Source organism: Danio rerio, chromosome 3 (assembly GCF_049306965.1).
Source record: "Danio rerio strain Tuebingen ecotype United States chromosome 3, GRCz12tu, whole genome shotgun sequence".
NCBI classification, from domain to species: domain Eukaryota; kingdom Metazoa; phylum Chordata; class Actinopteri; order Cypriniformes; family Danionidae; genus Danio; species Danio rerio.
In genome coordinates this window covers 7,210,001-7,227,723 of record NC_133178.1, presented here as the reverse complement: position 1 = coordinate 7,227,723, position 17,723 = coordinate 7,210,001, and the positions used below count along the sequence as shown (strand labels likewise).

Here is a 17,723-nt window from a genome sequence, read left to right as displayed (position 1 = left end):
GAATGCATGTATAAGCGCTGACTGACAGACTCGCTCCATACTCGCTCCATACAATAAACTGATCCCAGATCAGCGTCTGTACGCACCATTTAAAGGGACACTTCTGTTATCAAACAAGTGAGCAGCAAATGAATCTCATGTTTTGTTTAGTTTGATAACAGAGGTGTCTCTGTAAGAATGCACAGATCTATAATGTAATCCATTACTTTAGAAACTGTTTGTGCTGTTTGTGCTCATTTAAAGAGCCCATATCATACATGAAATAGGGTCATATCTTGGTTGTAAGAGTCTCCAACAACAGTCTAATATGCATGCAAGGTCAAAAAACACTTTCATGGTCTTATAATCTGCATTTATTTTTACCTAATTATCCCAGCGACTCCTGTATGAATCGTCCAGTGATTCATTTGTTCCCAAACCCCTCCTTAGCGCGGAGCTAATCAGCGCTGATTGGACCGATGACAGTCTGTCGCGATTGGTCGACTGCCTTCAGTCAGAGAGGGAAATGGCCAATAGCTAATCAGCAATTTAAAAAGTAATCACAGTTCATACACGCTCGATAGTGTAGGCGTGGATTTTAGCTGCCACACTATGGCGAGTGGATAGTGCCACGGATAACCGAACGAAGGAGACAGTCGTGTACTCGCCATACCACACACACACAAAAACACACACACACACCTCCGGATGACAACGCTCCCGCTTCCGCCCGCACCCGCCAGGTTTTAGCCTGAGAACCTGCTCCGTTTTCTGCCCGGTCCCGCTAGAGCGGAGAACAAAACCAAAAATCACCCAGTATACAGTCCAGACAGCCAAGCTGTCTGTATAAACACATACACACAGCACAAAGCTTGTTCGTTCGTTCGTTCGCTCGCTCTCTCTCTCTCTCTCTCTCTCTCTCTCTCTCTCTCGCTCTCTCTCTCTCTCTCGCTCTCTCTCATACCAAGCAGACTCTCTCTTTCTAGTTCACATAGCAATATCCGTGATATTGCTAGACAGCCCGCTCCCGTCCCAAATTAAACCCGTTACCGACCGCTCCCGCGATTTATTCGGAAATTTATTCCCGCGGCTGTCCCCGCGCCAGATTTCTGCGGCGCGGGAATAAATTTCCGAATAAATCGCGGGAGCAGAACTCTAGCACGGAGCTCCATAAACAAACAGCACGCGTCGCGTTTTTAACGTGACTTTGCACGCGATAAGAGAATATATCCAGTTAACCTGATACAGTACACGCGGTTACAAGTAACAAATCACAACTAAATACATTTGCAAGCTAGAGTCAACGAGGCAACAACTTTAACCGCACGTACTTACACTTGAGAAATGGAAGAAACCCATCCTGACGTCCATCAGTTACTCTTTACTGATCCTTCCTTTAACAAACTCAGATGAAGTATTCTTTGTAGCATGTAGCTTCCAGAAGTTTCCAACTGCTTGGTTATAATGCTGAGGTTTCATCTTTGGGTAGAGACTCAATATATCCATCTGCAGTGTGACTTCAATCAACCGGCATGTTTGTGTGTGTGTGTGTGTGTGTGTGTTTGTGGGTGTGTGTGTGTCTGGGTTTCTGCGTCAGAGGGCGGGGCCTCAGGTTTGAAATCTCCCGGGTTTGCGCGTGCACGTGAATAACTTGGTTTCGTTCGTACGTCATGGCGAAACACCTAATGAATCGTGATCAAGGCGACTCGTTTGAAGCACTATGAGTCGACTCTTTTATAGATGAATCAACAGTTTTAAACACTGTATTCTTACAGATTTAAGCTTTAGCTGGATACTTCACTTCACTTAGAGCTGTGTTACACACTACATGGAGGGGAATTTTCAAAAACCCATAATATGGGCTCTTTAAGAGAAAATAAGCTGTTTAAAATAAAACAATATTTGTTTTAAAGTATAAAGTATAAAGTATTTGTCTGTTTAAACATACACCCGCTCCTCTGTAAATAGCATGTACAGACGCTGATCTGGGATCAGTTTATTGTATGGAGCGCGTCTGTCAGTCAGCGCTTATACATGCATTCACTGGTTCAGAGGTAGCATATGAAAGTCGACGATCGATGCACAGTAATGTAAAGAAAGTGGGGTAGAATGGTAAAATACGGGAGAATTTCGGCAAAAACGGCAGGGTTTACGTGAGTGAAGTGAACAGGAAGTGTTTGTGGAGAAACAGTTTTGCAAGAGAACGCAAAACATCTTTGCGAGATAACGCAAAACATCTTTGCGAGATAACACAAAACTTTGCGAGGGAACGCAAAACATCTTTGCGAGAGAACGCAAAAACTTAGAAATATATATTTTCCTCCCACCCATTTTTTTCTTTCATCCCTTTTTTTTTTTTTCACCCAGCCAATTTTTTTCTCCTCCACTACGTCCCTTCCGGGGTTCCGTAGAAACAGGTACGACTGTCTGTGCTAAAATCTTTATGATCCATCCATGCGTGATCATAGGGAGAACCAGATGACCAATAATTATTGACTAGAAATTGCAACAGCCATAGGAAAGGAGGAAGGTTTGTGTAAAACTTTGGAAAAACCTGAGGGATAAGTTTGTTAAAAAAACAAAAAAAGAGGGCCCCAAAAACATCTTCAATAATAATGATTATATTTTTATTCGTCTGATTTTTTTTTTTTTTGACCACTCCCTGTCATTTAAAAAAAATATCTCAATGGGGAACGCGTCAGTCTGTCTCTGTTTTTGGAGCACATCAGCATATATGATTTTGCGATAGCGGCATTTTGATAATGCATATATTGTGCAGCCCTAGTATGGAATCAGTGGGATCAAAACAGATCCAGAGAATCAATCTGGAATCAGAGAATCAAACCATGATAGAATAATCCTCTGTAGTCTGATCACTGGTGTGAAAACCTTGCACAGACTGCGAAAACAACTGGCGATCTGTTCCTCTTATATTTGTAGCCTAATTATGATTTCTAATAATATTCCTGCGAGGTCTAAGAGAGATCCTAGAGAGAAGACGAAGAAATGACCGCAGATAAAAATCCAATTAAATGAGGCGATGTGTTGAAGACGCAGAGCCGTGCAGTCAGATGAGAGTACAGTAATGAAGCGAAGTGTGTGTGTGTGTGTGTGTGTGTGTGGCGTTTATCTCTCCTCTCTCTCTGCTTTGTAGGTTCATTTTTAAAGTGTGTCCTGCAGGCAGATATTGATGACCTGTTTTTGCGATGTGCTGACGCAGCAGTCATGATACTACAGCACTCGCTCTCGCTCGCTTTCCTCTTTATGTAAGGGGATTGAAGCGACTTCAGGGCCAGTTTCGTGTGATAACGCATCTAGGTCACATTTCAGTCCAGCGTTTGGGCGAAATAAATGGTTTATTATTAATGAAATAAAGCTTTTTTTGGTGAGCGCAACTTTGCATATTGATGTTTAGGCAAATCGTTTTTTAAATGTGATTCTGGTTTCATTGTTAGTGCAATATTGTCGTTTTTATATTTATTGTCTTTGTTTCGTGTGTGTGTGTGTGTGTGTGTGTGTGTGGGTGCGTGCGTGCATGTGTGTGTGTGTGTGTGTGTGTGTGTATTCTTTTCTAGTATAGGGTATATGCTGAACCATTTTAATAGGACTTTTAGTTTGCATGTAACCTGGGTTAACCGCTTCCTGTGAACTGAATGCCATTGCAAGATCGGCGCGTTTAATGTCTCTTTTCTTTAAAGGGCCATGACACCCCCCAATTTCGGTTAAAGTCAACTTCAGAATTTTTTCAAAAGATGCATGATGATTGGGTGTGGAGCTCCGCGAGCATCGGGCAGGAGTGGGCGTGGCCAGCAGGGGAGAACGTGAGCGAACAACTGTTGTTGTCAGTTAGCTCACAAAATGAGACAAACCGTGAGGAGACGCATGAGTTTATAGTTTACAAAGTTAAAATGCAAACAAATGAACAGTGATTTTATGCCCTGCTACATTTGTTATTCGTAATTTCATATACACATAACCACAATTTATATCATTATAAAGATAAGTGTGTTCATGTAAACCCTATAAATGAGGACTTCTCCCTCAATCCCTGTATCCAGCAGACTCAGTGCAGCAGGTCTCCTGACCTGTCTATTTTAATCATTAGCCCTGCTGGTAATCTGGAGGATTTAGGCAAACACAGCAGCACAGTGATGTGTCTGAATGTGAACGAACTCCTGATAAAAGACAACGTCCGCCATTCTCTAATTCTCGTGCTGCTCTCCCGACAAAAATGCTAGCAGCACACACACAGCTTTGCTGTATGATCGGCCCTGACAGGATCGCGGGGAAAAAGCATGCAACAAACCCCGTGAATCATGGAAACAAACACATATGAGCCTTCATAAACGGCTAAATACTGCCGTGGGTCCGTCCGTGTCTCACAGCTCGGGCTTGACTCTGGCAGGTCTCATGAATAATTAAGCAGCCGGCTCTTCTCATAGGATAAGAAAACGCCGCTATGAATAATAATGAGAAACCGACGCGTCATCATTGCACTTGCAGTACTGCGCTACGTCGCCGATTTTGATCCCGCCCTAAAAATCATTTTAAACCCGGAAGCTGAAATTAGCTGACAAAAGCTCAAAATTACCCTGTTTTCCCCACAATTAAAGCTGACAGGTGCTAACATTGTCTTACCTGATGCTCAACACACACAAATCTGTTAATATAAAAAAAAAAGTTCTCCAGGGTGTCCTGAACCTTTAAAAATCAGCGATCTCCACTGGCTAAGTGATATCCGAAATTAAGCGGGTCTCAGATTGTACAAGAAGCACTGCATTAAATTACATTTCCCCTGCCATGTCTTTAGAATATGAGCATTTATTTTACCCCTGTATATATTTAATAGAGCTTCAGCGCTAGCCCGCCGATTCTGGCAGGCTCGTGCGAATAAACAGCTTTTTGTCTCGTTTTACGCTTGAGCAATTAAATGAATGCCAAAGTCTGTTTAACTGATTGTGTTTTAATTACATGACAACATCGATGCTGTAAAAGGAACCGTATAAAATGGAAAAAAAAAAAAACTCACAATAACTGGTCACCGGAAGTTTATTATTATTATGGGAACAACACTAGCTTGGCATATACCCTATTGTATAACTATTTGATAATGGCCAAACTGAAATAAAAAAGTCCAAATTCACATCATGATTAAAGGGCCATGAAACCCCCTCGTTTCAGCAGGGTGTTTTCACACCTCTACTTTGGAAAAAGTCAGACAAGTGGGCGTGTCCAGCTCTGTTTAGGGGGGAGTGTCGGAGGAACTAAAGTGGGATGGTGTGGGAGTGTCTATTTGGGCACACTGCGAGTTTCAGTCAAAATACACACACATGAGAAAGTGATGGTGTTTAACCTACATGGACATCTGTAGTCGAATTATTTGCCAAATTATTAAATGTTGGACTTTAACAGCAGTTTGGCTCTTTCATTCAGGGAATTCATTCATGCCCCTCACGACAAACGAGATATTTGATTCGAGGATCTGCTCTAAGCGTGTATTTTTCATGCAATGTTTGATACCGCACGGCGAATGAGAGAAAAAAAAACTCCGCATTTCCTGGAAACTTGCACACGGCAGGTAGCGTCAGAAAGCCGCGTGTGTTATTCCGGTCACAAAATGCGGTGCTATGTTTGCCCTCGGTGCAATAGTTAGCCTAATTCGATACGAACAAACTGAATAAACAAAGAGCACTGGTCGCTCACTTACCAAATCTGTAGAGACAGGACAATCATCAGCAACTAGAGCCGCGTCTTTATGAAGAGAAGACTAACGTTACAAGCGAATCCGAATCTCAGCGTTTGCAGATAAGAACAGCTCTCAGGTAAACAATAATCCTCCTTAGACACGTTAGTTATTGTTGTCGAGCGTCGCGTACACTGTAATCCACACGTGATCCAGCTGAGCTCTCACAGAGAGAAAATGAAAACGAAACCTAATGGCAGCAAACTATAAAAGCAACACTTCACGCTTGTTTTGCCAACACAACGTGGCGTCTCTGCCGTCTAAACACTGTGACAGTAATGAATATTAATGAAGTTGCACTATAGAGCGCGCTGATTGGTTTGAACCAAGCCTTACTCATGCATTAATGCATCACACTGTAAGACGTAATAAGACTCACTCTGGCACAGACGCCCAGTCTGCACGCTGGAATACACGCTATTATGTCATGACCGTGACACAGCTTCAAAAATTCGTTTCAAACAGGAAGTACGAATTTGCTTGAAATAACGCAAAAACAACCAATTTACACTTTTTAGTGAAATATAGGTGTCTTAATAGTGTTTTTAGCTGTGTGGGACACATATACGACTGTCAACAGCTCAAAAAATGTGTTTTGGTGTTTCGTGACCCTTTAAAGTGTGTATGTGCGTGTGTGTTGCATAATTATAATAAAATAATGCAGCAATTGTGATGTAATGAAATATTATTATTGCACAGTGTATTCCGCCAGAGACAGAATTATTGATATTATTCATTCACATTATTCATTCAAGCAGAGTTAGTGCTGATATACAACGATAAACAGCCATATCGCACTGCTACTTGTGTGATATTGCATTTTTACAACTGTTTGACGGCACAATTGTGTGTATAAGAAAGAAAATCAAACACAGATAGTCTGAAAATCCTTTTGTTTGAGAAACTACTTTCTTCTGCCATTCATAGACACTGAGGCAGAACAGCAGAAACCATTGCTCATTTACCAACGTCACTAAAGAGCTAGTATTTTAATGATTCTCTAGCATAATGTCTAAAGTGATGACAAAACAGGTGATTTTGCTCACATTTTAATATTATAAGGCTGAACAACATGAAATGCCATCAGTCTACAGAGATTTCCCAGAATTTCTCTGTTGCAATAGGGATGTCACAATAATTAACTCTAAAAAAGCCAAAGCAAAGCAAACACTACCAGATTATTATGGTTTAATTACAGCACTAGAAACATACAAAAGAGAGATCCCATCAGTGCTTATATACCGCCATATCGCACTGCTTCAACGGCACAATCGTGTATATAAATAAGAAAATCAAGCACAGAGAAAACCCTTTTGTATTAGGAACGACTTCCGCCATTCATTCACATCTGCAACTAATATCAAAACTGCAGAAGCTGTCACTTAAAGTCACCAACGTCACTTTAGAGCTAGTGTTTGAATGACTCTCTAGCATAATGTCTAAAGTGATGACAAAACAGATGATTTTGCTCACACTTTAAGATTATAAGGCTGAACGTGACATGAAATTCCATCCATCTATAGAGATATCTTCTTACAGTGTTACAGTCTACAGTAATCCTTTGTTGCAGTCAGGATATCATAATAATAAACCCAGAAAAAAGCAACGCAGTCACTACCAGACTGCTGTTGTGTTTGCGATTAGGAAAAAACTAAACACATGCCAACTTTGCTTCTTTCTTTCTGCCAACACAACACACATTCATGATATGCGAGTAAATCGGTGTAAATACAGCACTACAACATACAAAAGAGAGTCAGCCATTTGGCGGCCGTTAATATACAGTTGAAGTCAGAATTTTTAGCCCCCTTGATTTTTTTTCCCCCTCAGTTACTGTTTAACGGAGAACAGATTTTATCAACACATTTCTAAACATAATAGTTTTAATAACTTATTTCTAATAACTGATTTATTTTATCTTTGCCATGATGACAGTAAATAATATTTGACTAGATATTTTTCAAGACACTTCTATACAGCTTAAAGTGACATTTAAAGGCTAAACTAGGTTAATTAGGTTAACTAGGCAGGTTAGTGTAATTAGGCATGTATATATATATATATATATATATATATATATATATATATATATATATATATATATATATATATATTAGGGATGTAACTGTATTGTAAATACAGTCATACCGCAATATTAATTTTTTTCGATATTACCGTAGTCGCATGACTCGGTAAAACTATAGGTCTTCTGAGAAAATTTGCTCAGGCGAATGAAGCGAACGGGAGGTAGCTGAAACTACATTTCCCATCAGCCCAGGCGTGGCCATAATCCTTTGCGGTCTGTTGTCACTACAGATCCAGTAATGCGGAAATAGAGTGTGCTTCTAGTAGCGGGGATGAAAAAAGAGCTAGAGATGATCGAAACCTAAAGCAGGTGTTGTCGCCGCGCGCGTACTGTAAAGCAGGTTGCACACCAGAAGCGCCGCTCGGCGGCGGGCCGCACAGCGCCACGCAGCGCCATGTATTTTAAAATTCTAAACATAGGTTTCTATCAGGATACACACACCGGCACCGCAAGTCGGCGGCTGTCGGTGGCGTCCGGCGACGGCTCAGGATGCAGTTCATTTTTCAGCCGCGCCACAGAGAGCCATCTGATTAGTTTCATGTTAAATATCCTTCGAATGTGCGCGTCTGGTGTGTGATACTTTAAACTGTCATGTGCGCGCCGTGTCGTGGCGTCGAGCGGCGCTTCTGGTGTGCGACCTGCTTAAAGCAGAGAGGGGGGTTGAGCGCGCATACTCAAGAGCGTTGTTGTCGCGCGCCTACTGAAGGGCGGGACGGAGTGTGTGTCGCGTCGCGGGGGCACTTTTGATCATTTTGGAAGGGCACTTTCTATCCAAGACTAAAAAGGGCATGTGCACTGCACAGGTTGAGCCCTGTGTGTGCACGTGCCTGCAAGTTGGGGAATACGACTAATAATCAGTCATGGGGACTGCAGAAACACAGCACACTGTTCAGATTAATGCAGACATGAGACCTCTATCTCAGTCATGGCTTGTCCTCTCAAGTGGGGGAAAGACAATGCACAACGTTACCCACTGCTGTCAACCTGGGCCAAGTCATATCTCTCTTGTCCCAGAAACCTCAGTCCCAAAGGAGAGGGTTTTTTTCTGTTGCAGGGGACATTGTAAATGCCCAGAGATACCAGCTTTTACCAGATTATAGTTATAAGATAATTTTCCTTAAAGCCCATCTCTATCTAAGTGAGTGAGTGAGTGATTAAATGTTGAATGTGATGAGTTTTCAACACTACTAAATTGAAACTTTATTTTTTTACATGGTTTAATAATTTTTTGTTATTAAAATTGAAGTTCCTGTTTCAAAGCTTACAGATAGATGGCTAATTTGTATGTCATTGACACTTTTGGCACTTTTTTGGAGTATTTTCATAAGTTTTGTTTTTCCTGTAAATGATTCAATAAATACCGTACCGTGACATTCATACCGAGGTATTATCGTAGCGTGAAATTCTGATACCGTTACATCCCTAATATATATATATATATATATATATATATATATATATATATATATATATATATATATATATATCAATGGTTAAAAATATATAGCTTAAAGAGGCTAATAATATTTGAGCATAAAATGGTTTTAAAAATTAAAAACTGCTTTCATTCTTGCCGAAATAAAAAAAATGAGACTTTTGCCAGAAGAAAAAATATTATCAGACATACTGTGAACATTTCCTTGCTCTGTTAAACCTAATTTTGGAAATAATTAAAAAAGTAAAACTTCAAAAAGTCTAGGTATGAGAAGCACTGTGTGTGTATATATATATATATATATATATATATATATATATATATATATATATATATATATATATATATATATATATAAAAGATAATATTGTCCTCCAAAACGAACACCTTATTATGTCTGTCTTTTTGATTATGGGATGAAATAGGAGCCGGCCCAGTTAGTAAATCCCAGCATAAATCCAAGAGACGAGAGCTACACGGTTGGCTGTTTTATTGGCATATAAGCAGTTGACAGAGAAAGAGACTCTGCTCCTCCATCATTATATGTTCTGCTGTATGTTGTTTGTTTGTTGGCGGTTGTCGGGTTTCAGACGGCGAATCTTGAGAGGATTGTGGGTAGAGCCTGTTCACTCACATCCGCCATCAATACTGTTATAAGAGAGAAAACCCCTCTCTCTCTCTTTCCCTCTCTCTCCCTCTCTCTCTCCTTCCCCGCTGGAGGCTGCTGTTATCCTGGTTCACACTCAGTCTTAAAGTAAAGCCGCTGTGAGACGAGAGCAAAAGGAAAGGAGTAAAAGAGTATCGTTTCACAGTGACGCGGCTTCTTGAGGTGTTTCCCGGAAAAAAAAGCTGACTTCTAGACATCCAAACATCAGAAAAGTCTGAGGGAGGAGAGGAGGAGGAGAAAATCCAGCTGTCCTGAACTCAAGAGAGAGAGAGAGAGAGATATCTGTAGTGGGTTTTCTGTGGCTGAAATGATGATGTACTTTTGGGTGAGTCTGAAAAGCGTCGCATTTTCTGCATGTCTGCGATACACATGTACACTGCGCTTATGTTACTGTATGCGTGTGTGTGTGTGTGTGTAAACACTTCGCTTCAGGACAAGGGAGTAGATGGGGTGTCATGCTCAGACGAGGCTCATTTAGTTATCAGGAGACTTCATAGAGTTCAACTTTTTTATAGGAAAATGTTTAGAGGAGCTAAAATAGAAGAGTGTTGCCAAATGAAATGTTTGAGTTTAGGATGAGATCGTGAATTTTAGCTGCAAAGTTTGGGATTTGAACACATTTTGAGAGTATTTTGTCTTTGAGATCTGAGAAAAAGGTGACTGTGTGGTATTTGATTGACCTCAGATCTCTCTGAGATCTCTGAGATGTTGAGTGTTAGACTTTTTAAGTTATGCTTTTGAACACATTTTGAGACTATTTTGAGACTTGTGTTTGAGTAAAGAAGGTGTCTTTATTTGCTCTGTTTAATCTCATTAATGTCTTACATTTTTTAGGAGACATAAAATGGACAAATGAGTCATTTAGTATGAACTATAAAATGACGAGGGACACCCATTAACATCATTTGAAGAGAAATGTTTGAGCCTAAGTTGAGATGTTGAGTTTTGGTTGCAAAGTTTGTGATCTAAACACATTTTGAAGGTATTTTTGCTATGAGATCCGAGTAAAAGGTGACAATACTGTATGGTATTTGTTTAATCTCATTTATGTCTTACGTTTTTTTTTTAAGAGACATAAAATGGACACAAGCGAGTCGTCCAGTATATGAGCTATAAAATAAATACGGAGAGCCGTTCAGATCATTTGAAGAGAAATCTTTGAGTTTATGTTGAGTTTTGGTTGCAAAGTTAGGCATTTGAACACGTTTCGAAGGCATTTTGTGTTTGAGAGCCGGGAAAAAGGTGACTATACTGTATAGTATTTGTGTAATCTCATTTATGTCTCACGTTTTTTTTAGGAGACATAAAAATGGACAAAAACGATTTGTCAGGTCAGAGCTATAAAATGAATGCGGAGATTTGTTCAGATCATTTGAAGAGAAATGTTTGAGTTTATGTTGAGATGTTGAGTATTGGTTGCAAGTTATGCTTTTGAACACATTTTGAGACTATTTTGAGATTGTGTTTGAGAGAAGAAGGTGTCTTTATTTGCTCTGATCAATTTCATTGATGTCTCACATTTTTTAGGAGACATACAATGAACAAATGAGTCATTTAGTATAAACTATAAAATGACGATGGACACCCAACAACATTTGAAGAGAAATGTTTGAGATTAAGTTGAGATCTTGAATTTTGGTTGCAAAGTTTGGAATCTAAACACATTTGAGGGTATTTTTGCTAAGAGAAAAAGGTGATTATACTCTATTGTATTTGTTTAATCTCATTTATGTCCTGTTTTTTTTTTTTTAAGAGACATAAAATGGACACAAGTCATCCAGTATGAGCTATGAAATGAATGCGGAGAGCCGTTCAGATCATTTGAGGAGAAATGTTTGAGTTTATCTTGAGATCTTGAGTTTAGCTTCAAATTTGCAATTAGAACACATTTTGAAGCTATATCGAGACTTCATTTTGAGAGGTCTGAGAGGTAAGAGACTTTATTTGCTCTGTTTAGTCTCAGTGATGTCTTATATTTTTAGGAGACATAAAATGGACACAAAAAGTCGTCCTGTATATGAGCTATAAAATGAATGCTGAGAGCCATTTAGATCATTTGCAGAGAAATGTTTGAGTTCTTGTTGAGATGCTGAGTTTTGGTTGCAAAGTTTGCCAAAGTTTGGCATTTGAATACATTTCGAGGGTATTTTGAGACTTGTGTTTAATCTCACTTATGTCTTGCATATTTTAAGAGACAAAATGGAAACAAATGAAAACGAATGCGGAGAGCTGTTCAGACCATTTAAGAGAAATGTTTGAGTTTTAACCTGATTTAAGGAGTGTAAGTGAAACAGTTTCACTGTTGACTTGGAGAAATATTTGAGACAAAGATGTTTAATAGGAATGTTGTTGCTTCCATTAGTTTTCTATTGGAAAAACGCTTGAGACTTTATACATTGTTTAAACAGTGTGCAGTAGGTGACAGAAATGGAGAGCAGCTGAGAACATTTGATGAGAAACATTGGAGGTTATGTTGAGATTTTGAGTTTTGGCAGTGTTTGGCATTTGAACACAATTTAAGACATTGTTGAAGTGCCCTTGTGAATTCCAAGTGGCAGGTGACTATTTGCTCTCTATTCAGTCTCTCTGTTGACTTGGAAAAGTAATTGAGACATTACTGAGATGTTGCATGCAGAACTGTTGCAAACAATTTGTTTGTGTTGAATTTAAACAAACAAATTAAGTTTAATAATGTTCAACTTAATTTGTTTGTTTAAATTCAACCCAAATAAATTGTTTACCACTTAACATAAAAAAATTGAGTAAATCCAAGGAATCATCTTTGAATATTTTTTTTCAGTGCATGAATGTTATTGATTTGTGTTCTATTGGAGAAAAGCTGGAGATTTTAAACCTTGTTTAAGCAGTGTGACAGAAATGGAGAGCAGCTGAAAACATTTAATGAGAAAAATTGGAGGTTATGTTGAGATTTTGAGTTTAGCTTGCTTTCTTTGAACACAGTTTGAGACAATATTGAAGTTTCTGTGTGAGTTCTAAAAGGCAGGTGACTATTTACTCTACATTCAATCTCACTGTTGACTTGAAGAAATTGAGCATTGAAGCATTACTGAGATGTTTGATGAGAATGTTATAATTTCTACTTATTTTTTTATTGGAGAAATGCTTGCGATTTTAGCCTTTTTTTTAAGCAGTGTAAGTGATGGAATGGAGAACAGCTGAGAACATCTGATGAGAAATATTGGAGGTTATGTTGAGATTTTGACTTCTGATTGCGGGGTTTTTTGAGACAATTTGACAATTTGAGACATTTTTTGATGTTTCCTTGTGAGTTCCGAGTGGGATTTAACTATTTACTCTGCATCCAGTCTCTCTGTTGACTTGGAGAAATGTTTGAGACATTGTGATGTTTGATGACATTATTGAGATGTTGAGACATTATAGAGATGTTTGATGAGAATGTTATTGATTTCATTAGTTTTCTTTTGGAGAAAAGATAGAGACTTTATACATTGTTTAAACAGTGTACAGAAGGTGACAGACATAAAGAGCAAATGAAAACATTTGATGAGAAACATTAGAGGTTATGTTGAGATTTTGAGTTTTGGCTGCAGTGTTTGAACACAATTTGAGCCATTTTTTTTTTTTTAGGTTTCCTTTTAAGTTACAGGTTGCATTTAATTGTTTACTCTTCATTCAGTCTCTGTTGACTTGGAGAAATGTTTGAGGCATCATTGAGATTTTTGTTAGGAATGTTATTCAGACTATTTGTTTTCTACTGGAGAAATGTTTAGGACATTTAACATTCTTTAAGCATTGAAAGTGACAGGAATTGAGAACAGCTGAGAGAACTTGATGAGAAATATTGGAGGATATGCGTTGTGGCTGCAGTGTTTCTACACAATTTAAGACATTGTTGAGGTTTCCTTGTGAGTTCCAAACGGCAGATTACTATTTGCTCTCCATTTAGTCTCACTGTTTACATGGAGAAATGTTTGAGACATTATTGAGATGTTTGAAATGAATGTTATTAATTCCAATTGTTTCATATTGGAGAAATGCTTGCGTCTTTAGACCTTTTTAAACAGTTTAAGTGAAATAGAGAGCTAAGAGAGCTAAGAGCTATAAAGCTATGATCGTAAGTTCATATCAAGTTCATAATCAACTTGAGCACAGTTGCTCAAAGAGACATGTTTTAGAACTATTTTAAAAGTCTATTATTATTATTTATTTAATAATTGGTTTATTTATTTATATTTTTGTTCATGTATTTTATGTATTTATTTATTTATTTATTTGCATATTTTTATTTATAAATGTTTTTATTTGTATATTTGTGTATATATATATATATATATATATATATATATATATATATATATATATATATATATACACACACACACACACACACACAAACATATATATAAATATATATATATATATATATGTATATATATATATATATATATATATATATATATATATATATATATATATATATATATATATATTTATTTGTTTTTTAATTATTTATATATATTTATAATTTATTTATTTTATTTATTAATTTATATATTTGTATTATTATTATTTGTATTTTATTTATATATTTTATTGTTTGATATTTATTTTATTTGCATGTTTATTTATATATTTTTATATGCTTATGTATATATTTAATTATTATTTTTGCTTACATATGTTTGATTATTTATTTATTTGTAATTTTATTTATTCATATGTTCTTTATATTTATTTAAAAATATTTATTTATTTATTTATTTATATTTTATTTAATTATGTTTCTTTATATTTAATTAACTTTTATTTTTATGTATTTTATTTATTTATATGAATATTTTTGTTTATATATAAATATGTTTATTTATATATTTATTTATTTATTTTTACATTTTTTATTTTATTTATTTAGTTACTGTGCATATGCGGTTTAAAATAAATGGGCCTCTTATCAGTCACAATCACTCCCTTTGTCAAACATATGACATTTATTATTTTCACAGTTCACATGTGTTTTCTCACTATAGAGGCAATTTAATTAATCAGCAATCTTTTCATCTGCATTCAGTTTCCCTTTGCTTTTGGAGAGGGAACCGCAGCAGAAAAGTGTGTGATTTCTCCTTCATGTTTTACACAAGGGTGTTTTTGAGCAACAACAGTAGATATAAAGGAAAGTCCATCTCTGAGCCCAATAAAGTGGATGTGTTTCAATCTCTGAGCTTCATAATAGTTCATTTTGCTTCATTTCTCTGTTTTGAGAGAACGACTGCACTCTCTCGGGTGGATTACAGTGGAGTGTGTGACGCTGATGTGTGTGTGCTTGTAGAATCAGCAGAATCGTCCTGAAAACCTTCTGCACTGTATTTTATTACTGTGTGCTGTGTGTGTGTGTGTGTGTGTGTGTGTGTGTGTGTGTGTGTGTGTGTGTGTGTGTGTGTGTGTGTGTGTGTGTGTAGAAGGGTTCAGTTTCTGCAGTGATTTTATAGTCTGTCTGCATTTAACAGGGTTTTTTTGTAAAAAACATTTTCACTGCAGTTCAGTTTTGATTTAGAGTAGAAAACAACTTAAAATTAGTGTGATTGGAGGCATAATAGAGTGTGCTGTAAATAAATGACACAGCATGACTTCATTTTTTGTTCAAATATTAATAGTTAGTAGTAATAGTTTAATAGTTAATAGTAATATTTTTACTAAATAGTGATTAGCGGCAGTTATTTATTATGTTATTGTGTTCTATTAGTGTTTCAAATCATATTTTGATTATAGCTGAGTGTGTAAAATGTCTTGTGCTGTAAATATGAATCATTGTTATTATTGTTGAGAAGGGATTTTGTGTTTTACTTGGAAGGAAAAAAGTACCATATTTGACTGTCCTGAAAACAAGACTTTACAAAGGCAAGCACTACTGATGTTTTTTTCTCAGAAAATGTGTTAAAATGTATTAATTTATCTAATTTTTTCCTATATGTTTGTTTACATGGCTGCATGCAGATTATTTGTTGTAAATCCATCGTGCAAATTATCAATTGTCAGATATACACTCACTGGCCAATTTATTAGGTACACCTGTCCAACTGCTCATTAATGCAACTTTTTAATCAAGATAGATGGATGGATGGAATCATGTAATGTAATGTGTATTTATATAGCGCATTTATTGTGTATGGCCATACACCCAAAGCGCTTCACAATCATGAGGGGGGTCTCTCCACACCACCACCAGTGTGCAGCATCCACTTGGATGATGTGACGGCAGCCACAGGACAACAGCGCCAGTGCGCTCACCACACACCAGCTATTGGCGGAGAGGAGAGACAGTGATTGAGCCAATTCGGTGGAAGGGGATGATTGGGAGTCCATGATCGTAAGGGCCGATAGAGGGACTTTGGCCAGGACACCGGGGTTACCACTGCTTGAGAAGTGCCATGGGATTTTTAATGACCACAGAGAGTCAGGACCTCGGTTTAACGTCTCATCCGAAAGATAGATAGATAGATAGATAGATAGATAGATAGATAGATAGATAGATAGATAGATAGATAGATAGATAGATAGATAGATAGATAGATAGATAGATAGATAGATAGATAGATAGATAGATAGATAGATAGATAGATGGATGGACAAATATATTGAATGATAGAACGATAGAACATGGATGGATGGATGTATGGAAAAAACTATTGATAAAATGATAGATAGAATAATGGATGGATGGATGGATGGATGGACGGATGGACAGACGGACGGACGGACGGATGGGCAAATTGATCAAATGATAGAACGATAGAATTAAGGATATAAAATAGATAAAACAATTGGTAGTTACAATGATAGAAAGATAAAACAATTGATGGATGGATGGATGAAAAAAAAACAATTGATAGAAGGATGGATAGTTGGATGGATGATGGACGGACAGACAAGGAAGGAAGGATGGATGGATGGATGGATGGATGGATGGATGGATGAAATGATGAAATGATGAAATGATGAATTGATGTATGGAATGATGGATAGATGGACAGATGGACAAATAGATTGAATAATAGCTCAATAGAACAAAGGATCAAAGAGTAGATAGAACAAATGGTAGAACGATAGAGAGATAAAATGATAGATAGATAGATAGACAGACAGACAGACAGACAGACAGACAGACAGATAGATAGATAGATAGATAGATAGATAGATAGATAGATAGATAGATAGATAGATAGATAGATAGATAGATAGATAGATAGATAGATAGATAGATACTGTAGGATAGATAGATAGATAGATAGACAGACAGACAGACAGACAGACAGACAGACAGACAGACAGACAGACAGACAGACAGACAGATAGATAGATAGATAGATAGATAGATAGATAGATAGATAGATAAACCTACATAACAATAGATGGATGGATGGATGGATGGATGGATGGATTTTTCAAATTGATTGAAAGAGAACGATAGAACAAAGGATCAAAGAATAGATAGAACAAATGGTAGTAGCAATGATAGAGAGATAAAATGACAGATTACAATAGATAGATAAAACAATGGATGGATTGATGGATGGATGATGGATGTTTTATATATAAAATATGTTTATAAATATTAATATAATATAAATATAATTTTTTTTAAATATTTTTTTTCTTTTTTTCTTTCAGCATGTTCAACAGACTAATAGATTATTCCTGTAATGTTTTGTTTTCTTCTTCTAGAGAGCGTCTTATTTCTTAGTTTGGCTGGAATAAAAAAAATAAGGTGAATATTTTTATCATCTTATTTATTATTTTATTTATTATATTGTGAGTTGTGGATACTTTACTGTGA

At 36.9% G+C, this 17,723-nt stretch overlaps 1 protein-coding gene across 26 annotated transcripts in view; it reads left to right on the top strand.

Moving 5' to 3' along the window:
- The window catches only part of rbfox3b (RNA binding fox-1 homolog 3b), a 584,742-nt gene that overhangs the window by 359,512 nt on the left and 207,507 nt on the right, over positions 1-17,723 (top strand). For 7 of the 26 annotated variants that reach the window (XM_073944084.1, XM_073944080.1, XM_073944069.1 and 4 more), the window contains exon 1: positions 9,989-10,235. The exons of the other annotated variants lie outside the window; for them this stretch is intronic. In XM_073944084.1, the coding sequence (XP_073800185.1) occupies positions 10,218-10,235 (18 nt within the window). In that variant the 5' untranslated portion in view covers positions 9,989-10,217. Of the gene's footprint in view, positions 1-9,988; positions 10,236-17,723 lie in introns of those variants that run through there. 26 annotated transcript variants of the gene reach the window in all.